We start from the raw sequence: 24,270 nt of genomic DNA on the forward strand, positions 1-24,270 counted from the left end.
TGTTCAATAGTATTCTTAAATCAGGTAAGATGCCAGACCAGTGGAGGAGCAGCGTTGTAGTTCCTATCTATAAGAACAAAGGAGACGCCCAATGTTGTGGTAACTACCGAGGAATCAAACTACTAAGTCATACTATGAAGCTATGGGAAAGAGCGATTGAGGTTAGACTTAGACGAGAAACTCAGGTTACGGTCAACCAATTTGGCTTCATGCCGGGGCGTTCCACCACAGAGGCAATACACCTTATAAGAAGATTAATGGAAAAGTATAGGGAGAAGAAGCGTGATCTACATATGGTGTTTATTGACCTAGAAAAGGCCTACGACAGTGTGCCATGACAGGTGCTCTAGGAGTGCTTGGAGGGTAGAAGAGTGCCCAGGAAATACATAGAGATAATTATGGATATGTATACCAGGAGTGAAACAAGTGTCCGTGCGCCAGTGGGGGATACTGATTTCTTTCCTGTAGAGGTAGGTCTTCACCAGGGGTCAGCGTTGAGCCCGTTCCTTTTTGCAGTAGTCTTGGATGAGTTGTCAAAGTCGATTCAGGGGACTCTCCCGTGGTGCATGATGTTCGCAGACGATATTGTGTTACTTGCTGAGAAAAAACAAGAATAGTGGCGAACAACCTTAGAGACAAAAGGTTTAAATATTAGCCGATCTAAGACGGAGTACCTCCACTGTGATTTTGGTGGGATAAACGACAATGAAGACGCACAGATCACAATTGAAGGGCAGGTGGTCCCGCAGGTAACGAAGTTCAAGTATTTAGGATCATTTGTACAGAGCGATGGGGAATTAGACAGTGATGTGACCCACCGAGTTCAGGTAGGATGGTGTAGATGGAAAGCAGCCACAGGTATATTGTGCGACAAGAGTTTCCCGACTAAACTAAAGGGAAAATTCTATAGGGTGGCAGTTAGACCTGCAATGCTATATGGAACAGATTGTTGGCCATCAAGAAGGCACAAGTGCGGAAGATGGAGGTAGCAGAAATGAGAATGCTACGTTGGATGTGTGGGCACACAAGGCTAGACCGAATAAGAAACGATGTGTTTCGCGAGAGATTAGGGGCGGCGAACATAGCAGACAAGATAAGAGAGTGGAGATTGAGATGGTTTGGACATGTAAAGAGAAGACAGACGACGAATCCTGTTAGATCCGTAGAAAACATTACTATAGAGGGGAGGAGGGGTAGAGGACGACCGAAATTGACTTGGGATGAGAGGATTAGGCATGATTTGATAGACCTAAACCTCTCCGAGGACATGGTTGAGAATAGGAATTCGTGGAGAAGTAGAATTAAAGTTAAGGATTTTTAGAGAGAATTGAATACCTTAGGCCTTAGACTTAACTTATTTAGGTCACATACCATAATGATATTTCCCTTACATATATTATTATTATTATTATAATTATTATTAGCTTTTATATAGCTGTTAAACTGTGATCTTATTATTAATATTATTATAAGTAGTAGTAGTTTTTATATAACTGTTAAACTTTGATTTCCTTTATTTTGCTTCATACACATGTTCTTAGAACCGAGGGTCTCTCTGGAAGCCACCTCTTTATTCCTTTGGATAGAGGTACGGTGTGCCTACATCCCACCCTCCCCAGACCCTACTTATAGCTTTGCTGTCGGTGGGATTTTACTGGGCATGATTGATTGATTGATTGATAAAATTATAATTATATTTACTTCGGGACGGTGTTTGGGATTCCTTATTTTAGTATCCTTAGACTATGCGTTGTGGCGAGCGACCGGCTTCAGCGAGTGGCGCGAGCCACATTGGCCACAAACACAACACCCTCACTTCACCACTTGCCGCTACCCCGGGTGAGCGTGGTCGCTTAGGCAAAAGGAAGAAGATTGATGGGTTGGCTCGCGAATGGATGAATTCACCGGCGACACAACCGACAAGGTTTGAAGGGTTGGGTCCAGTCATCGCCACGTGACATAATATGATTGGATGAATTTACACGCTGACTTTAACGACAACACAGTCTTATGACTCTTTAACGTTCTGAAAGGTTAAATGATGGTTGAGAGTCTTTATGGTGTGTGTAAGAAGGCCCAGATAATTTAATCTAAAGGTCAAAATAAACACCCCCTTACACTAAACTGAATTTATAATGCATACATATACTAGTAGATGTAATGCACACTAGATTATAATTAGATTTACTTACACCAATATCTTAAGTAGAAAGTTTATAATTGTACTTATCATTAATAGCAACTTGTATAAATTTAAACCTTTTTTTTTTCATGTTTAAATTTCTAGATTTTAAAGAGAAATAAATATAAAACTTAAGTTAAGCATAAATGCACTTATCATCCCCAAGTTCAACCCAATTGCACTTATCACCCTCAAGTTAACTCTAACTGCAATTACCTCCCTCAAATTAACCCTAATTACAAAACATAAAACATGCACAAATTTTCAATTTCTAACATCAAAAACCACCCAAAAGGAACAATGCACCTTTTGTTATAAGCTTTCATCTCTGTTCCTACTCTTGAGTCAATTACATACCAAAACACTTTAACCAATTTCACTGCAGTTTGATCCGGTCAAGGCTATCCGAGACCAACCGCATCTTCGGTCGAACCTCCGGGTCAATCTCGGTGCAATTTAACGCGATATGAAACGCACCCACAACTTGTTTTTTAGCATGAACTTCTTGTAACAACACCGGGTCAATAATCTCGGTCAACGGTCTTTCTTCCCGAAACGCCTTCCTCACAAAGCCCTCTAACCCTTTCCCATCGTTATCGGGCCCACCATCGTCAGGAGCCCGGCCCGTAAGCATCTCCAAAAGTACGATTCCAAAGGAGTAGACATCACACTTTGGGCTAAGTTTCTGGGCCGACATACGGGCTTCTGGGGCCACATAATACATGCTTGATGATGAAGACGAGGTTTTCGGGCCCGTTAGTGTGTTTTGGCCCGAGCTAGAGCTTAGCTTCCGGGAAGTGGATTTTGGGCCAATTACTGACATTAAACGGTTGAGCCCAAACCCGGATATGAAGGGCTGCAAGTCGTCGTCCAGAAGAATTTTTGATGATTTTATGTTCCCGTGTACTTGTTTCCGCGGGCTGCATTCGTGTATATGGGCCAAACCCCTTGCAGTGCCTTGTGCAATCTTTAACCTTGAGGCCCATGATAACGGCGGTAATGGGTTCGCAGGCCCGCCTACATCTTACAATCAAAACAAGAAACAAAATCAGTAAAAAACTAGCAAATTTTAATCACAATTTTTTAATAATTTAAAGATAAAAAGGTTATACATCTAGAACTAAATTTAAAAAAAAGTATGAAACTATTTTATCTTTAAGGTTAATTACGTAAATGGTCCCTATGGTATATCCATATTACAAGTAAAGTCCTCAACTTTGACAAATTACATCTACGCTCACAAACAGTTTTAGTGTAACACGGATGGTCACTAAAAGTCTGAAATGGATGATCGTTGGATTTTCCTGATAAGTTCGTGCGAAATGACTAAAATACGCTTACTATGAAAATACAAAAAAAATATTAAAAGCTTTAGAAAAGAACAGTAATATTTCAATGAATTATGATATGTACAAGTAAAATTTTCTTTTCATAATTATAAAAATTGGGAATGGGAATAAAATGATGATGAAGGCAATGAGCATGTGTCATTTCTTTACTAGTAAAATACATAACAGAATGTATACATGAAGAAGAGGACACTAGGATCTGAAACACAAATATAAGACAGTGTACAAGTTGCACAACATGAGGTACAACTCATTATGTAACTACATTTCAAAACAATTGTGCACAAGTGGTCCCTCATAACCTTTTACCTGTTTGGTCTTTGTCAAACTGATCATATGGTTCCCTAGAGCAATAATTTACAGTGATTATATAGGGTCCATATTTCATATCTACCAACAAATACATTGCCATTCCAATTATATCACTTTGTTGATAAGTAGTAAAGTCACAAGGGTAAAATGGTCAATTCCAGTTATACCAGGTTATTGCTAGTAAAAGTGATCAAACATATGACAATGTGACAAACCACATTGCAATTTAATTATATCTATGTGTTTAACTTGTTACAAATTACTCTTTAAGTAGTATTAAAAGGTCATTTTAGATGAAGGTAACCTATTTTTTAACATCTATGAGTAAAAAAAATCATTAGAAAAACATGTAGATTAGTCAGGGCCGTCACTGAAAATCATTGGAAATTCGAAGGTTCAAAGCTAGTAGAAAAAATGCCCCCCCCCCCAACTTTTATTTTCTTTTAAAAGGATCCTTGTGTTTTTTATATAAGGGTAGTATAGTAAAAGTAAATAGTCGTTCATTATATCTCATGTTCCGATCATGTGTTACAAATTCAAACATGATCGGAACATGATTTATACAATACCATAAACATGATATTTATAGTACATACCATAAGTGACTGCAGCAAGCTCAAACAAAACAACATCATTAAACTACTTTACCAAAACAAGAAACACCAAATCTTTTCATATCTATGTCTAAATATAGCCAAATAATGTATACATAAACAGTAATACCAATGTACTAACCATGAAGCGCAGAGTACAAGCTCCCATTGCCAATAAAATCCGAAACCAACAACTTCTCATCATTAGCGTAATAATAAGCCCTTAACCTCACAACATTAGGATGTTGAACCCTTCCAATAGTCTCCACCTCCGCATCGAACTCCTTCAACCGCCACGCCCCGCCACCCTCACTCAACCGCCTCACCGCCACAACCGCCCCCACCGCGGGCCTGGACCCCCGCCCTGCAACCACCTTATACACTATCCCATTTTTACTCTTCCCCACCACATAAGCTGAAGCCCTCAACAAATCCTCTAACTCTAACCCAAACCCTTCATCCATAACCACAAATTTACCATCTTGCCCCTCCTCATCCTTCATAATTACCGGAATACCCTCCTTTTCAATTTCATTTTTCCTTAACTTGTTTTCCACGTGTCTCCATTTTTTCATGTACACCCACATGGAAAAAACCACGATTCCGATAATGACTGACACTGCAGTTATTATCGGAACCGCAACCGATCCGGAACTCGCTTTTCCGGATACCCCAGGCAAAGAACCGGTATCCCGTGGGGTATCCGGATTAGTCAAAACCCTCGGGTTTTGAGCTTCCGGATCGGAACACTGCGTTTGCAACGGAAACCCGCATAAATTCAGGTTTCCAGTAAACGCAGTGGGACCCTGGTTTAATAAAGAACCCACCAACGGTATCTTCCCAGTCAAATTATTATACCGAAGATCCAAACTAACCGGTACCGGAAACAATCCGTACGACGCCGGAATCTCGCCGGAGAATTCATTATATGATAAATTAACAGTTCCGGAGAGATGGGTCAGGTTACTTAGACTCTCCGGTAAAAACCCAGATAAGAAATTAAAAGAAAGATCCAAAAATGTTAATAATTTCAGATTTGAGATTTTTTCCGGCAGAGGTCCGGCGAGTGAGTTATCTGAAAGATCTAACGATAATAAGTTAGTGACATTGAATAAATGCTCAGGGATGGGTTTTGAGAAGTTATTATTGGATAATGAGAGGTGTTGTAGAGAGATTAGTGCGCCAATCTCCGACGGGAGGTAGCCGGAGAGATTCCGGCGAGGTAAGGTGATGGTGGTGACGCGGTGGTCGGAGTTGCAGGTGATGCCGGACCAGTGGCATGGTGTGGGGTCGGAGTCTTTCCATGTGGAAAGTGAGTTTGATGGGTCGGAGTTAACGGCGGCTTTGAGTGCGAGTAGTGAAAGGCCGTCGGAGTTTAACGGCGTTGTGACGGAGATGGAGAGTGTGATAACGGAAATGAAGAGTATAGTGGTTTTGTTGTTCATTATTATTATTATTATTATTATTATTTTGTTTTGGTGATGGATTGGATGAAGATGTTATTGTTTCATGATGTTTGTTACGGTGAGGATGATAGTGTTTGTGTGTGTTGTGAAATTTGAATTTATGGGTGGATTAATCGATGAGATTTGTTTATATTAAACAACTGTTGTTTGAATTCGTGTTTTTATAAAAGAACATTGGGATGTGTTATGTGTCAACTAGATCCTTCAAGTTTTATATGCATTTATTAAACACCCTTTATTATGCAAAAGTATGTAAATGCTTCATCGGTTTTTAGTGGGAAATGAAAACCAGGAATGATATCGGTATTGGTATCAAATGTCAAGAAACTAGGTACGGTATGGTATGCGGTACTTAGTAATCATCCTTAGTGAGAACTAAGAACTATTAAATTTTGACGTAGTTAACACTAATGTAGAAATATTATAGCCGTATGTTTATAAACCTTTATTATAAAGATATATTGGAAAACTTGATAATATAATGTATAAGCAATTAAGCGTGTTATATTGACCACGAACTTGGCATTTTCAATGGTGATCCTAAATCATTATAAGGTAGAGTAAGATGTGTATATGAGGATTAAGATTAAACACGCATGAGCACGAACATAAGCAACAAACGAAATGGGGATTTGATGTGGCTTGGTTTATATTGACATACGTTCACAGATGACAACTATGTAGTTATTTATTCAAGTGATAGACGATTAAAAGTACTTAGGTTAACCGCGTATAAAAAATAAACAAACTTATGGGCTAGGAATGGTTGCCTCTCAAACCCGCACAACCCTCTTTCTTTCTATGTCCCAATCAAAACTAACCCAAAGGCCTACAAACCTAACAAATGATCGGGTTAACAGTATTGCATTGACAATAACATTCATATAGGTCTTTTGAAATGGGATCAATATGATAGAGCCATCAGTTAATTCTATCATATGTGACTCATTATATGGTGGAAACGTTATGAACCACGGAATACTACTAGTATAAGGAATGAGGGCAAATAATTATAACTTTTCAAGTGACTTAATGTGTCTAATATAAGATAGTTTTAAGTTTTATTGTGACATTTGATCACTTCTAGCATAAATATTAGATAAAAAAAAAGTTCATTTATAAAAACCAGGTTTTTACTCAACCTCCTTATCGTTTTTACAGGTCAGGTTACTTGGTACTTTTTGCTAGTTTCATGTTACCTAACACCTCAAAGTACAAAACAAATATAGAAAAAAAGAATATTATTCAAAATCCATATTAGTAGTAAGTAATATTTACAATAATCGGGAACTCAAGGGGGTCTAAAAGAAAATAATAAACCACACATGTCTTGTTATGTAGCCATGTAGGTGTTGACTGTTTTAAGTGATCACGTCGTTAACGTTAAGATTAAAACGAAGGCATAAAAAAACACGGGTCTGGTTTCTCCATTTTGTCTACACCTAACGCCGTTTAATATTTATTCAATTTTATCTTGTCATATATTTATTATCTTAATAATTTAATTTACTGTTATTATTATCATAATAATATTATTATTGTAAGTATGTCATGCTAGAAACAAAGCCAGATAGTAGTTTATACGTGTAGTCTTCTTTCTTAGGCTTTTATTTTCTAATAAAATGGTTCAGAAAGTATTGTATTAAATTAAATAATTAGGTATTTGAAAATTCACAATGAGAAAGATGACGTAGGTTCAAGTTCGTAAAAGGGGTAAAAAGACTCGGTCACCTTAAAAAAATATGTCACTTTTTTTTTGTTAATTTTGTCATGCCTCAAACTCATAATATATGTCTCTACGGCGTGTTGACAAGTTGAGAGCATTTCATAATTTGTATGATTGATTTTACGAACCAACGATGAATTATAAATTATTTTTGTGGTTTGATAAAATGTATGTTTGTATGATTGTATCGTTGTCATCGTTAGAATTTGGCTACACTTAATGATCTCTTTGAGCTTAAATGAGTTGTTAATAAGTGATGCACATTTTTAAACTTCTCGGCTTAAATAACAAAAGCAAGTATTATGTTCATCATCGTCTATAATCAGTGAAGAAAATGGATAAAACGAGATAGTATGAATTGAAATTTTTCCAGCTGATTGCCACCGAGCGTATTGACTACCGATGATACATGAGATAAATGTTCAATGCACACATGTTTCTTCTATATGGCATGATAAACGGCACGGCCAAAAATTCATGTATCTAGTAAGTAGTAACTACATGCTTACATGTTTGTTTTCATAAGTTCCCCTGATTTTAAACATAAGAATGAGTGGTGTGAGGCTCCACCATAGGCGCGATGGAAGACCCGCTCGCGCCCCCCGGGCGCGATCGCCACACCACCATGGGCGCGAGCCAGGCGCTAGCAGGGGAATATCTTCACGGGTGAGCATGGTAGCGGGTGTTTTGAGTGTTGAGGCTGAGTAAAAAACAAAAAAAAAAGACATTTTACATATTTATATATTCACACCATGTTTACATCATATTTATTACAAATATTCACACCGTTATTTACACCATCTTTATACCAAATCTTCACACAATTTTTATACCAAATCTTCACACAATTTTTAAAAATATGGCTGGACATTGGTACCCAAACCTTGATTCGGATTATGTTGACGACGATACATTTAACACGTTTTCGGGTTTGTCACCGTCCAACCGACGTTCTATTCGGAGCCACAAGAATCACCCGGCTTTCAACCATCCTACACACAACTGTCTCCTAACTTTGTTGTTCTGGAGACACAAGAACCACAAGGTGAAGCTCGGGTACCAAATAGACGTGTCCACCGGAAAAAACAAGGTGCACCGGAGGCGTCGGAACCGGCTCCGACGACGAAACGGAAAACCACTCTGTGGTCTATGGATGAGAAGGAAGCCTTGTGTCGGGCTTGGATAGTCATTTCTGAGGGCCGGCATTGCGGTAATTGTTTTAACGTTTTATTTTAGATTTTTAATAAAAAATTTAAATGGAAATCTAATTTATTTATTCATTTTGCAGCCGACTACCAAAAGAGAAAGATTTTGTTGCAACCTTATCGACGGGGTTGAACCACCTCAAGCTTTTGTTGCAAATGGAGAACTCTTCAAGTACGGGTACTATCTGGTTGATGGTATTTACAACGAATGGGCTTTGTTAGTGAAAGCTTTTACAGATCCAATCGCCGATAAACGAAAGTATTTTACGAAGAAGCAAGAGTCTGCTAGAAAAGATATTGAAAGAGCTTTTGGAGTTCTGAAAAAACAGTATTATGTGCTGGCGAACCCGATACGTTATTGGACTCGGGAGAGGATAATGGACGTCGTCTATACGTGTCTGATCCTACACAACATGACGTTAGAAGACGAGGGCAAAGCTATCTGCCAAAACTACCAAGGTGACATTCCGCCACAATCGTCCACAATCAGTGATCAACAAAGGCTTTATAACATAGCAACTATCAAGAGCCGTGAGACACACGGGGATCTTCGACATGAGTTGGTTGAACATTTGTGGGCGAGGCGACCCGATGATCTAGTATTAATTAGTGTTATTATTAAGTATTATGGTTTGTTTAATTTTTTTTTTTTAATTTGAATTTTAGATATTAATGTGTTTTTTTATTAATGTGTGTTTTTTTTAATAATTTATGTGTTTTTTTAATAATATGTTGTTTGAATATATTTATAAAAATAAATTCGCTGGAGCCCTTCCGCACCAGGGGCCAGGGGCTCTAACACCCCCCTTATCCAGTTTTTCTCTCTGCCACATGTCAAAATATTATTGGTTCTTGGTTCCACTGGAGCCCACTCTCAAGCCCCCACACCCCAAATTAAAATGATAATACCTTATATTACATGACTCCTGAAAGATTGATTTGTTTGCTGGAAACAAGCCATAGAAAAGGACAAGAAAGAGTGCTTTTTCAGTTTGGAGGTACGATCACCAAAAAGCATGCCATTACTGCTTCACCATACCTTTCTACCTTTATGCATTGCATAACAAAACAAAGCAGATTTTGAATTTTTCTTTGATCAAGGGTGCCTGCATTGTGAAAAATACATACCATAAGTAACGTATATAAAACAAAATTATATTTATTTGTTTATATATAAGTTATTTTTAATTTTTCTTTTTAAAGAGCAGATCTCGAGTAGCTCGCGAGCAGCTCGGCTCGTTTGCACCCATACTTTTTACAATTAGATCAACTTTTTGGAGTTTGATAAATACACATTCAAATTTGGTTTATAATCAAGTTTTGGGAGAATCATAAGACTATTCTCTATGGGGGGCATCAAAGCCCTCCATCGTGTCACGTCAGCGCCACGTGAGCACTGGGGGCATTGAAATCCTTTTTCATAACCTCCCGCTATGGTTTAAAGCCTCTTAGGTGTCCCAATATATGCGTGTGTGCACGCGAGAGGGAGAGAGAAAGAAAAATGAGGATGACCCACCACTCATCACCCTTCCGCGCCCATCGTTCTGAAGCTGCCCCTCCTTTCGCGCCCCAATTTCCGCGCCCCCATTTCTGCGTCCTCGGCGCCCCAAAGATGCTCTTTTAGGCACCGTAGAGAAGGGTCTAAGGAGTTACATGTGATATGTTAGAATTTTGGGAGAAAATGAAAGATTTATGTTTATCAAATGCATATTTTTTATATCTAAAATTATTTGAAAAATGAAGAATTTTTAGATCATTTCATATATTATTGAGTATTGAGTTGACCAAGCCTTGATATAAACCTGGCAGCATTTACAATCATGTGAATAAACATTGAACTATTGAAGGATCAAATTGTCATTATTCACAAGATTTTCCCTTGGATTCGATATAAAGTAAGAATCATGTAATCGACATGCACACAAACACAGACAAAAATGATTTTTTTACTACCTTTTGCCTTGACCATCACATTTTATGACCTTTATAAAGTACGGTAATTTGTTATTATTTTCAATTTACACAAAGGCTTAACTAATATACTGACTTTTATAAAGTCATGTTCACCCGTTATGAAGGGTTGTTCACGAGTCGAGCCCAAGTGGTTTCGAGCTCGAGCTCGAAATTAAGCAAGGCAACTTAGCTAGGCTCGAGCTCGATTTTGAAGTTAAACGAGCCTAAGATCGAGCCAACAAGCCGAGCCGAGTTTAGGTAGTTTTGGCTTGGTTACAAAAATTATCCAACTCCGTTCAGGTTGTTTTAAATCAAGTTTTTTTGCTAGTATTATTTGAGCTTTTATCGGGCGAGCCATGAGTTTTTTGAACAACCCTCACGTTATCCGATTTTCACTGATGTTTTAAAATTATCAATTTTCATTCCAATTCGACATACGTTTTTTTCAATCTCTCTTTTATTTCCATATTATCACCTCTCATGAGATCAGAATTAGATTCACAAACAATAAGGTTAGTGGTTTAAGCATTGAACAAGAGTCCTGACCCGCACCCGGTCCGGTTATTGACCCATGAACAGCTCTAATGGTTTATCATATAGGACTAAACACAGCATGTAGCAAGCCAAGTGACCACAATGAGTTAGTGGAGATAACAATGATAGAGTTATTGCAAGTCACACATTGCTTTTTGTTTGTGATGATGTGGGTAAAGGCTGCCATATTAATGATGTATGTGTGGTTCATAATGGTTAAAGATTTAAAGTTACTCAATACTCAACCCCACAACACACACAAAAACAACTAAACATGTTTTCCAATAAAAACAAATATAAAGTCACAACCTTTTCAAGATTCATGCAGAGATGTGTAGATTTTTGTTTCAAAATCATTGTTTAATATTAATATTGAAACCAAACTGATGACCGGTTTAATAGTGAACCTATGGTTTTATTTTTCATTAATGGTCGGTCTTATTATTTTCCGTATCTAAAATACAACATTTTAGTAATGAATTAACTAAAAGTTAAGTTTCTAAAGTCTAGATCGAGAATCGTTAATATGTAAAGCATCGTAATGACCAAACCCGTGATACAACACCTTAACAGGGTTTTCTTTCCCGTACTCCTGACCGTATTCAGCGATAGATATGAGACCACCCGAATCTTTATCGTTCATGTACACCGTTATTGGCATCCTGCATGATAATAAGCATATTAACTTAAGCAGTACCGCCCGGGGTCCTATATACGTGTCACATTTAGGGTAATTTTCAATTTCTCGTGTAGCTTGCGTATACATTACGCCGGGGGCCACATACGAGGCAAGGGGAATATACCTTAATCCACTCATGCACAAGAACATGTGCAACAGTTGAAATGTCTCTTACTCTGTATTCCTACCTAAAACATGTGACTATTTATGATGTACTTGTAAGAATGTTTGACTTTGAGTTTATGAGCATCCTACAGAATAACTTGTAGATCAATTATAGTAAATATTATTACTATTATTATTATTATTATTATTATTATTATTATTATTAAGATAATATAGACTATAATTATGTAACTGTGTGTTTATGGTTTTCAGTGTTTTTGCATGATTATCTCATTTAACATGAAAACTGGCTAATTCAAGTGTGACCTTTTGAAGATAAGTGTTTATCGGGAGTCGGGTCAGAAACTAATATAAAGTGTCTTAATCTTAAATTACAGGTGCGAATTCATAATGCAACACAAACACAACACGAAATTCATGTGTTTAGGTTTAGTCTAATCCGGGTCTAATTCTGCAAACAAGTTTAGTTAACGGGTAGAGTTCGGGTTGACTTGGCCTTATTTTAGTAACTTTTTACAAAAATATGTTTTTATGTCAAATCTTAAAGTGGTTTTGAGTATGTCTCTGCCAAAATTAGAAACTAAAAGAGAAATTGACATCCACTTTTATAATTTAACATAATTGTATTTATATAAATTTGTAATTTTCGCAGTAATTTTGTAATTTTAAAGTAAATATTTCAAGTTGAACTGATTGTGTTTGTGTCAACTCGCGAATATTCGTGTCGTGTTCGGATTCACATGTTTGACACGAATTCCGGGTTCGTATTCATGTTCAACCCGCCAACCCATAAATACAGCCCGTTAACACCCCTTCCTTATGCATATGGTGCGTTGAACCAGAAACACATCATCAAGATAGTGTGTCTGTTTTTGTGTGTGGGAGATAGAGAGATTCTTACTTGAGAACATGAGAAGCCATTAGCAATTCGGGTTCACCTCCCCATACATGTGCCTTCCTCATTTGTGACACGTATGAATCAAAGTCACCCTCAATGAACCTGCATTATGTGTAAATGCAACACATATGTTAAACTTCCATAAACGATTTCTTAAAAAAATTCATCTGACTTCTGAAAACTATACACTGCATATACATATTTAAGAAAAATAACCTAAACATACAAGAATTAGTTCACGTTTTGCAGGTAAAAACTCACCATTCTGTCTCTTCTCGTCTTTTAACAAATTCATCAGCCACCTACAAAAGTCCCAAATAAAAAACATATTAACATGAAGCAAAGAATATAAAATTTATAAAAATATGTAAACTTCATTTTTATAACGAAACATACCCTGGCGCGTAAGTCATCAGCTAACTCTCTTTGCAACCTCTCATTAGGAGCAGGCTTTCCTGATCTTATACAAGCTCCATGAGCAACAGCCCGAAACAAACATCTCCCATCACCAGGTATCCCTGCACAAAAAAACACCAATTTTTCATCATATTTGACCACACCAACATGTTCAAAGAATGTGTTGATTTAGACAAAAAAAAATGATTGTATATGGGTTCATTTGGGTCATCTCAAACCAGTCAATGGGTCAACTTGGGTCTCCTAAAATTAGTTAGCAAGTCAAACGGGTAATTTTGATAAAACTTGTTAACTTAGACAGGTCCAAATGGGCTAACACTTAACACCACCCATGATATTTTTTTGTCACCGACGCCATCACCACTGCCGTCGCCACTAGCCACCATAAGAAAATATAGCTGGTGAACCTATTTTGGTACATTTGTTAAAAACGAGTCATTTCAATGTTTTGGCCAGAACTTGTTTTGACCCAAACCAAATTGATGTTTTTTTAAAGTGACCTGTTATGACCTGAACTGCTTTTACTCAGAACCCATATTGACCCGTGACCCGAACCTGCCCGATCCGCACATTTTTCCGGGCCTAATCTCACCTATTACTGAATAGTCGGTGTAAACTTGCTTTCCATGTGAGAAACTGGTAGTAGAAGTCCCACAATCATCTTTACTGCTGTTGTCTTTAGCTTCAGCATGTACGGGTTCAGAACTCGAATTACAAACGGATAATCCAATTACAAGACCACCCGCTAAACCACATCCTTGCATCCAAGATCCGGGAACCAAACTCCATTTAATTCTTGACATAAACCCTTGTTTTGGAAACAAATATCGTAACTTCATATTGCTGGGCCCGAAAGAAAGATTGCTAACAGGTTTCTTTTGTAACCGTATAGCACTTTTAACGGTCAGTAACCGCCAGTTGTTGCTTTGAGTTTGAGTTGTGATGTTTGTTTTTGCAGCATAACTTGGTTTGGAAAAACCGAGTGGGAGATGAAAACAACATGCGTTTGATGCAGACTGAGGCATCAGCTTTTGGCGGGCCCGGTTTGGACCGAGGACTTGTTTAACACTGGTTTTGATTGGAGAACAGGCAATCATGCTGTCATGACTCGTGGATTTATTGAAGTTGATGTTGTCCCATCACTCTGCACATAATAATATATGGTTTAGATCAGTGGCAATGGAAGCAAAAACCAGGATAGAGTGATGACATTTATTCACATTCTTTCTAAATTAATCCACATGTAAACCAGCCAAGGCGAGCCAAGACAAGTTGGGCTTGGCCTTGAAAACAATCGTTCATCGTAACAGGCTGAACCATTGAGCTCGAGATTGGGATGTAAAAAGCTCGAGCCAAGTCGTTTATTTAAAAATACTTTTTTCTCACTTGTATTAATGTATATAAAAACAAAGGGTAATATATTTACATACACCATAGTTTATAATTATATAAATTAAAATTTGGGATTTACTTTAAACGAGCCTAACAAGGGAGCCAATGAGTGAGCTTACCCTAGCTCAGGCTCAGTACGTTTACAACCTGAGCTGTTTCGAGTGCGCCGCGAGCTTTTTGAACAGCCATAGACTCGTTAGCTGGTTTTTTATTTGTTATATACGTAAGTGACACCGATTCAACGAACATTTCCAGAGAGTAACCAGTAAGTAAATAAATCTTAGATCCGCAACTAAATTAGCAAGTCATATATAAAGTTTTGATTCATCATTATTCTAATTTTTCTTCAGCAATTTAAACTGTAAATCTATCAAAACAGATTCAAATGCAATTCATATTGAAGTCATGAAACTAGCAATCATAATCGGAATAAACAGCATAAACGATGTGTTTATATTAACTCATAGCATACATAAAATTAAACACACACACACACAAATCAGCGGTGCAGCTCAGCCTGAACGTGCAGAATTGGCACCAGAATGCGTATAACTGGCATTAAAGACACGTAAGTATGTAACCGACGCGATTACTCGTGCGATGCGTTGGGCTAAGCATATACCAAATCCGGTTACATGCGTTATGTGGCGCCAGACACACGTTTCCAGGCCCCGGTACGCGTAACCGGCATTTAAACACGCGTAAGCAACGCCTGAAAGCGCGTCACTGGTGCCGAAAACCAGAAGCAATGCTGAAATGTACAGTAATTTAAAAAAAAAAATCAAACCAACCTATTCTGACCTGACCCCTTGACCTAAACCTGTCCAGATCCGAACCGAAATAACCCTTTTCTAAATCGACCCGTTCCGACCCTAACCCGTTATGACCCCAACCCCTTCTGACCCGAACCCACTCAACCATTTGCCGGTCCCAGTATAATCTAAGAGCATTAACATCCAATCCATCATCTCTAAATCCAAAATTACACTAAAAAACACTACATTTTCTCTCTCTTTTTCAATTCAATAATATTTTTAATGCCTTTATCATTACTCTTTCTTTCTCTTTCACTCACAACCACTTTCAACAAATATTAAATAACTATAGGGGTGAACAATAGTTTTTCAAATATACAGAAAAATCACTGTATTTTCTCTCTCATCTACTCACAACACCTAAACCACTCCATAAATTATAAAAACTCCACTCACCAAATGTTGTGGTTTGAATGTGAATGCTCTGATTCATAGCATACATCAAAGAAATAGACAAATCAGTGGCGCAGACTCAACAAACGATCACAGCTTCAATCTGTATAATCACATAACTCATAACCTAACCCATCAAATTCATGAGTTACATAGCAGCGGGCGCGCGTGTCCTGACTCAGGTACGCTTAACCGGCGTTTAAACATGCGTAACCATGCCGGAAACCAGAAGCAACGCCGAAATGTTCAGTAATTTCAAAAAAAAAAACATTTTTTAAACCAACCCGTTTTGGCCCGAAACCTATTTTTTTCAATGGATCCTGCTGTGACCTCAGCCCGACCTGTTTGCTAGTCCTAGTATATTCTAATTCATAGCATACACCAAAAAAAACCACACAAATCAGTGGTTCACAATCACAGGTTCAATCTATATAATAATCAGATAACTCATAAATCATAACCTAGCTCATGGAATTCACCTAAACCTTAAGTAATCTAGGCAAATTGCAACTACTGATTCAAATATTCACCAACAACTGAAACCACCAAAACAAACAGAATTCAAGAATTACAACATCCTTTACTTTGATGAGATAATAATAATAATAATAATAATAATAATAATATCCACAATGGAATACAAATGTAAAGGTGTAGGAAGTTGAAAAGGAACAGAACATACATACCTCTACCTGTTGTTGTTGAAGATGAATTAAAAAGTTAGAGAATAATTAAATAAAGAGTTGGATTGAAAGGTGAGAATGGAATCAATGGAATACAAGGAAGGAAGGAATGGAATCATAACATAACCTGATAAACCAACATCCAGAACTTTCTTCTACCTTCTTCTATACAAGGAACTCATGAATCTTTTTAACTTATTAATAATAATATCTTTTCAGAAACATGTATTTCTCATTTATTTTATATTATTTTTGAGGTAAGGCATAAAGATTCAATAATAATAATAATAATAATAATAATAATAATAATAAAGTAATTGTTTATTATAGGGGTGTAAACGAGATGGGACGAGCTCGAGCTGACTTGAAAGTTGTTTTTCAAGCTTGGTTCATCTATTAAATTTTTTTATATGACTGGACTGTATTCCTCTCTTTCTCGACCAACAACAACAAGCGTCATTGTTGCACGCACCTCATCGCTCGTTAAGACAACATGAACCACCACTACCCATGTGCTCCTTAAATGATAATATTGGTCATGATCACCTACTCTCTTCCAAATGCAACCGTGAGGTGCAGGATGGTTCGATATTATGACGTTGGTGAGGAAGACGACATGCTTTGAATATAACCCAAAAGAAGGAAGACAAAAAATGTTTGATGTTCTATTGATGTTGCTTTATACTTTATACGATGTTAAGTTGTATACATTTTCCGTAAATGTTGTTCATCTACTCTTATTGTTTCCCGATAAACTAGTGAATCGATGTTCACTTTTTCAGGGTTTGAGGCGTTGAAGCTAGATTTTAGTTCGCACCATTTATATACCGAAAACATTTTGTTATTGAGAAAAACATTAAAACTTGTTTCACGCGTGAAGAAGTATCTGCTACACAAGTCACACTTTGCCAAGTGTATCATAATTAATCATCCAAATAAAGCCCGAGAAGCGACCCAACAGGCTGGCCTGATCGCTCAGACCCGACCCAAACTCAAGGTTAAGAAGCCCGCTCGGTACTGGATTGATCTACAAGTAGCTACCAAATCACTCCCTTTTAATTTTGCATGTATGTTTCTCTTTTGTTAATTGTTAGTGTAGTAAGTTGGTAACCCATGATCACATGTTCCTTGTATATGTTAGCAATATTTTTTTATTCTCATTGTTGATTAATGAATGTGTGGCATTTGTATAAAGATAAATATCACTAATTAAGGCTATGGGCTGCAAAATAAAAGAAATGGTAAAGAGGTCTAGGTGTTGAAGTGTTTATTTTACTAAGTTTTCTCTAATTTATTTCGTTAAATTAAATCAGCACACTTGGAATGGAAGTGATGCTATTTCAAATGAAAGGTACATATGAACCATGAATGAAGAGATATGATACTAAACTCACGGGTTAGCCCGTTTAACCAATTTGTTAACTTGTGTATAACTTATGTTTTATCTGTAAAAGTTGTGTTTTATCTTAATTATTTTATGCTAAAAATGTAAAAGTATAAACTAAATTGGCAAAAATTAAGCATAATTACCTTAAAAATATATAAAATTAATATGTAAATTTAAAAGTTGTGTTCAAAAATTAGATTGGAAAGTATTCATGTGGGTGTGATTGGCAAAAATTAAGCGAATACATCTATCTTGTATGGGTTCATGTGGGTGTGATTTCGGGTTTGTATCAAGTATCCAGGTTCAATCGAAATGAACACGAGTAATATATAAAAATAATTTATTATATAAAAGTATTTTGATCACTTGTAACGCATCACTTATGTCATTTTAAAATATAAGACGTGTTGTGTCATTTAACACTTTACCAGCAACACCGTCTTCATACATTATTCATTTATTTTAATTTTTTCACATCAACTCCTTATTTACGTTCACAACTTACTATTTATAATTGTTACATTTTTTATAAAAGTTTTAACTTTTTTATTAAGCTTATAACATCTTAAAAAAAAATTACAAAAGTGCATAAAGTTTCAAATTTTCTAAATTTCAAAAAGAAAAAATAGAAATTAAAATGAGGCCCAAAACGTCATTCGTAACGGTTCATTCCCACAATCATCCTAAGGCTGAGGGGTGTGGAGCGCTAGAGGGGGCGCGTGAGCCCATCCGCTCGCGCCCCGGGGCGCGAGCACCAAACCACCGAGGCGCGAGAGGGGCGCGAGCGCGGAAAAAGAGGCAGGCGCAAGGCCAGTAGCGGCTGGGAATGGGCGTAAAGTGGGCTTCGGAATGCGTGCATGACCGTTGGGGCTTTATAAATTGAGCCGTTGGCTCTTTAAGTTTATTAAAAAAAAATTTTTTTTTCTCTATATAAACCAATATCAACCCAATATCACATACCACACCCAAAATCACATAAAATACTTACCACAACCTCAAAAAAACCCAAAATCACCCCATCTTCCAAACCTTTTTTTAAAAACATGGCTGGAAATTGGTACCCAAACCTAGATTCAGATTACAGTTACGACGATTTATGGTCGGCACCGGACCAACCGATGTTTTATTCGGGGTCGCAACAATCATCCGGCTTTCAACCATCCAACATACAACCGTCTCCTAACTTTGTAGTTCCGGAGACACAAGAACCAGAAGGTGAAGCTGCGGGACAAAGAAGACGGATGATTGTTTTATTCGGGGTCGCAACAATCATCCGGCTTTCAACCATCCAACATACAACCGTCTCCTAACCGATGTTTTAATTAATGTGTGTTTTTTTAAATAATTTATGAGTTTTTTTAATAATACGTTTTTTTAATACATTTATAAAAAAATAAAAAAAAAACCGCTCGCGCCCCCTCTCGCGCCCCTCCACACCATGTCCCGGGGCGCGAGCACCACAACCAACACCCATCTTATCAAGTTTCTCTCTCTGCCACACGTCACAATATTATTGGCTGGCGCCCCCACTCGCGCCCGCTCTCGTGCCCCCCACACCCCTCAGCCTAACTAGAAACGCCATATGTGGCTCGTCACCCGACGTGCGCCATGTCACTGCCCGCGTGGCGGGTACCTTATTAAAAAAACATCAAATGAACCGATAGCCAATGATGCAATCTCCTAAAAATTATTTTTTGTGTTTCGTAAATAAATATATGGGGTCGATAATTATTATCAAATGGGTTCACGAGACACACATATATCTTACATCTTTTCAAAGTACGGTATTATTGGGCCCCACTTATAATAAACAGCTCGATGATGCAGACAGCCCGTCATTCATCGATAATCATAAATGGGCCATATACTATTTAGAAACAGTACGTGTGTTATTTTACTTTAATGTTTATATATAAATCCATATACTATTTTAATGTATAATATACATAAAATATTAACAATTTTGATACGTTATATAGTTTGTATTATTATTATGTTTTTAATTTTAAATACATATTTAAGGTTCTGTTTCATGATAATTGTTCTCGATGGTTTATGATACAAGTGTAAGCAAATCTCATGTTTGGACCGTTAACTTAATAAGCTCCATTTGATACATTTCAGGCTCTATATTTAATGGACAAGCTAGGCTCGTTACTACGGTTTCGAGCTCATGTTTAGCACGTTTCGCGTGCCACTGTTGGCGTGTGTGAATATATATATAAAAATTTAAGTAAAAGTTCCACACAAATCGGGTTTTAAAATAGGTTTTCACCTACAACTAAACCACACACGAAAGGCAAGTGTACTGTATACCTATCGTTTGTAATAAAGTGTTGGTAAGAACCAAGTATCAATCCATGGACACGACAAATTTCTAGTACTAAATCTTTGTAAATGACCAACCGAACAAGTAAATCTCAAGTTGAATTTTTAACTAATTAAACTAGCATACAATGAAAATAAGCAAGTAAAAACACAAGAATATAATCAATCCAACAAACTACCTAGACATGAATCCACTCTACTAATATGATAAAATAGTAATAATATGGTAAAACATCATGAATCTAAACATAAATACTATATTACAATAAAACAACCTAATACTAGCAAATATTCATCATGATGGGTTTTCAATCAAGAGATAAACATAGACTAACTTGTTTGTCAAAACAACAAAGTCTCATAATCAAAGGAAAGCTAGCATGAACAACATTCTAACCACCTAAGATTACACTAAAGTAGCCAAATTCATGAAATTAATATAAACTTATGAAACTTTAACTAGCAAGTCATCACCAAGTCAAGAATCATAACAACACTCATCAATTTTCCAATATTAAGTGTAGGGTTTCATACTCATCAATAATTATATAACCAAGTTAATTTTTACTAGTCATTCCTAACTTAGTAATGTAAACAAAGATTTCATGAACATTCAAAGTTTACAAACAAACATCTAGAACATATTTTCCAACATGAATGCCTAAACATTTGCAAAACTAACAAGATTATGTAACATAACAAGCATGAACACCATCAATATCAACTTATAAATTCAACCATATTCTTGAAAGAAAACCACTTTACCAAAATCATGCATAGATAATATATCACATTAATAAGAGTTTCAACATTGTCTAGATAGCAAAAGTAATTAGCCCATAAGGCTTAATACAACTACAATCAAACTAGAAATAAGCTTACAAAACATGTTATTGAACAATAGGAAGTAAACTAAGATCAAAGAAGGATTGAAGAATGGAATGATGGATCTTGAGGATGGTGGAAGCCTTCAAACTCTTAAGGAACACAAAACATAAATTTCAAGAGTTGAGAGAGAATTACCAAGGCTCTACACACTCAAATGAAGTGAAAACAAGTGTTTATAAGCTTCTGATCAAAGTGCATGGTCATGCACAAAAAGTGCATGGTCGTGCACTATTTTGGGTAAGTCAAACTTTCACTTTCTGATATGCTCAGAGTTGCAGGTTCCACAAAAGTGCATGGTCATGCACAAAAAGTGCATGGTCGTGCATTACCGGCACTAGCTATTGCACTTTCAAAATTAATGTGTCTTGTCCTCGGCATCGGATAGTGCATGGGCTCGTGCCCTCGGAGGTGCATGATGGTGCACAAAAAGTGCATGATGGTGCAGTTTCACTTTTGGCACGACAGTAGATGTGCATGGGTTCCAATAAAGGTGCATGGTCATGCACTTTCAGAGCATGGTCATGCACTTTGGTTTGATATCAGTTGTGCACGGGTTCCAATAAAGGTGCATGGTCATGCACTTTCGTAGCATGGTCATGCACTTTGGCACGGTATCAGATGTGCACGGGTTCCAATAAAGGTGCATGGTGGTGCACTCAAAGCGCATGATGGTGCAGCTTGGTCAGCATGGTCATACACTTCCTAAGCATGGCCATGCACCTGCAGCATGGTCATGCACTTTCTTAGCATGGTCATGCACTTTGGGCAGATTCTTGATTTTTGTCCAAAAAACACCATCTTTTCATCGTTTCTTCGTCGGGCGGGCGCCCGGACCTGCAAATTCATAAATAACTCAAATAAGTACCGAATACAACGAATTTACATGGAGTTTTACCAAAGTAAGAGGATAATTTAATGCTAAAAGGTGTACACTTTGTGTTACATCAACCGTCAACATCTAAGATTAGATTTTATTCCTCACTATGTTCAAATTGAAAGACACAAGTCACAATGCTAAGGGTGCAACCTAATAATATGCATACAAAGTTCATAAATATTTGATTATTTTTAGTGTATATAAATACTATTATATTTTAACTTAGTCTTCTAATAGAGTAAAATAATGAGGTTTAGGTGTTAAGCCCACATTTAATCTTATCCTAATTTTTCCTCTTAATAATCTAATCTCCATTTACATTCATCCTAAGTATTTATGAATCGAAATCATTTTGACAATTGAGTTAGAAAACAATCAATTTTCAATTTTAATCTTATAACCTCTCATTTCATTCATCCTAGCTATCTATGAGTCATGGGTCAAAACTATTTTGACAACTGGGTTATAAAGTAGTCAGGGAATAAAAAGTAAAATATTGATTTAAGATCAAATAAGTAGAAATATGAAAGTTAAATAAGTAGAAAATAACCAAGAAAATCTAATTCTACGGTTGGTTTGTTTCTTCGACATCCAGATTTTTCCCATAGACACTATATGTTGCATTAGCCAGAGTAACTAGCAAACATGGACTGGAATTATTAATATTGGATAACGATGATAATATTTGTGATAAAATAACATAAGTTGTATATAAAAAGATATTATCAAATTAATAAATTTGAGAATCTAAACTTATTATTGTTTGTACTATATATTTAATTGTTTTTTTACTTTTAATTTTGTTCATTTATTTCAAATAACAAACCTTATTTATTTTATTATTTGACAAATCTTGTATAACACACGGGTTCAAAACTTAATACTAATATATACCAATATATGTTATAATATATTATTATATATTTATATTTATGTAATTACTATGATCATTTATTTTAGTCTTCTAAGCGTGATATACACTCGAGCTTATTTAGGTCACATACCATAATGGTATTTCCCTTACATATATTATTATTAGTTAATTTCCTTTATTTTGTTTCATACACATGTACTTAGAGCCGAGGGTCTATCTGAAAGCCACCTCTTTATCCCTTTGGATAGATGTACGGTGTGCCTACATCCCACCCTCCCCAGTCCCTACTTATAGCTTTGCTGTCGGTAGGACTTTACTGGGTATGATTGATTGATTGATTGATTGATGTGTTTAAAATCGATTCTGAGTATCTCAGGATGACATGCATGATGCACCAAACTTCATTTAAGTGTTTTCCTTATTTTCATCACACAACATATGTTTTTTTAAGGTTTTATAGTCAACTTTTTTTCATATTGTAAAGACGTCATAAAGTAATATCTAAACCCAGGAAACTAAATTTGTCTAGAAAAATATGCGTTTAGTTACATGACATTAAAAAAACGTTGTTATACTTGTATTTTATGAATAAAATTAGTTTAATTAATAGGGCGACAAGTGTATTTCATGACGATTTAATGATGGTTTCATGCAGAAATAATCTAATCATAAAAACAAATTTAAAAGATAAAAATGTAAACATTTTTTTTCTTTATCATACATGTAATGAGACAAGTATGAGTTTCTTTATGCTTTAATATAAGAGAACTCGAGATTGCTCATTTGAAACTATTTCTAAAGATTGAGTTTGGGTTATGCATTATGACTAATTTTTAAAGCTCAAGTTGGGGTTCAGTTATTACACATTTATCATTATTAATTAGTTTAATTAATACGTATATAACTTATTATGTGGTTATATTGATTATTATATACATACATATTTATTTTTGTTTTATTTAAACTCGCTAGAGTCGCGAATCGAGTGAAGTCTAGTATATAAATTCGAGTGTTGTTTTTTAAATAAGCTCAAATATAAACTTGATTCGGACTCAAGCCAGTTTAAATTTGCCTCAAATTTCGTTTTGTCTAGTCTTTCACCATTTCACTATATGTGGTGGCAGATCTAGAAGTAAAAAAATCAGAAGTATCAAAAAAATAAAAAAAATAAATAAAAAATACAATTTAAGGTT

At 36.3% G+C, this 24,270-nt stretch overlaps 2 protein-coding genes across 3 annotated transcripts; both read right to left on the reverse strand.

Moving 5' to 3' along the window:
* Positions 1–2,437: 2,437 nt before the first annotated feature.
* On the reverse strand, positions 2,438–6,194 carry LOC143529353 (receptor protein kinase-like protein ZAR1). The gene is made up of 2 exons (XM_077025171.1): positions 4,579–6,194; positions 2,438–3,205 (listed from the first exon to the last, which is right to left on the reverse strand). Exons 1-2 carry the CDS (start codon positions 5,879–5,881, stop codon positions 2,559–2,561), a joined length of 1,950 nt encoding a protein of 649 aa, XP_076881286.1. The 5' UTR covers positions 5,882–6,194; the 3' UTR covers positions 2,438–2,558.
* A 5,072-nt stretch (positions 6,195–11,266) lies between these two features.
* LOC143529330 (OVARIAN TUMOR DOMAIN-containing deubiquitinating enzyme 4-like) lies at positions 11,267–16,908 on the reverse strand. 2 transcript variants are annotated; one of them, XM_077025149.1, is made up of 6 exons: positions 16,851–16,908; positions 14,033–14,584; positions 13,420–13,541; positions 13,285–13,325; positions 13,027–13,125; positions 11,267–11,982 (listed from the first exon to the last, which is right to left on the reverse strand). In XM_077025149.1, the coding sequence occupies exons 2-6, from the start codon at positions 14,535–14,537 to the stop codon at positions 11,820–11,822; spliced, it is 930 nt and encodes a 309-aa protein (XP_076881264.1). In that variant the 5' UTR covers positions 14,538–14,584; positions 16,851–16,908; the 3' UTR covers positions 11,267–11,819. The 2 variants fall into 2 exon arrangements, with proteins under 2 accessions (XP_076881264.1, XP_076881263.1); XM_077025148.1 differs by lacking the exon at positions 16,851–16,908 and having other exon boundaries at positions 14,033–14,706.
* Between the last annotated feature and the right edge of the window lie 7,362 nt (positions 16,909–24,270).

This window comes from Bidens hawaiensis, unplaced genomic scaffold, assembly GCF_021521415.1.
Source record: "Bidens hawaiensis isolate Kalapana, Puna unplaced genomic scaffold, B.hawaiensis_p1.1 tig00008535_1, whole genome shotgun sequence".
Taxonomy (NCBI): domain Eukaryota; kingdom Viridiplantae; phylum Streptophyta; class Magnoliopsida; order Asterales; family Asteraceae; genus Bidens; species Bidens hawaiensis.

What these genes read in the sequence shown, in the direction of transcription:
- LOC143529353 (XM_077025171.1), bottom strand. Translation starts at nt 5,881, where the DNA reads ATGAACAACAAAACCACTATACTCTTCATTTCCGTTATCACACTCTCC. An exon ending in CTTGTACTCTGCGCTTCATG is followed by an intron (nt 3,206 to 4,578) that starts GTTAGTACATTG and finishes TTTGATTGTAAG; the next exon opens with ATGTAGGCGGGCCTGCGAAC.
- LOC143529330 (XM_077025149.1), bottom strand. Translation starts at nt 14,537, where the DNA reads ATGATTGCCTGTTCTCCAATCAAAACCAGTGTTAAACAAGTCCTCGGT. An exon ending in CTGATGACTTACGCGCCAGG is followed by an intron (nt 13,326 to 13,419) that starts GTATGTTTCGTT and finishes GGACTTTTGTAG; the next exon opens with GTGGCTGATGAATTTGTTAA. An exon ending in AGACGAGAAGAGACAGAATG is followed by an intron (nt 13,126 to 13,284) that starts GTGAGTTTTTAC and finishes CACATAATGCAG; the next exon opens with GTTCATTGAGGGTGACTTTG.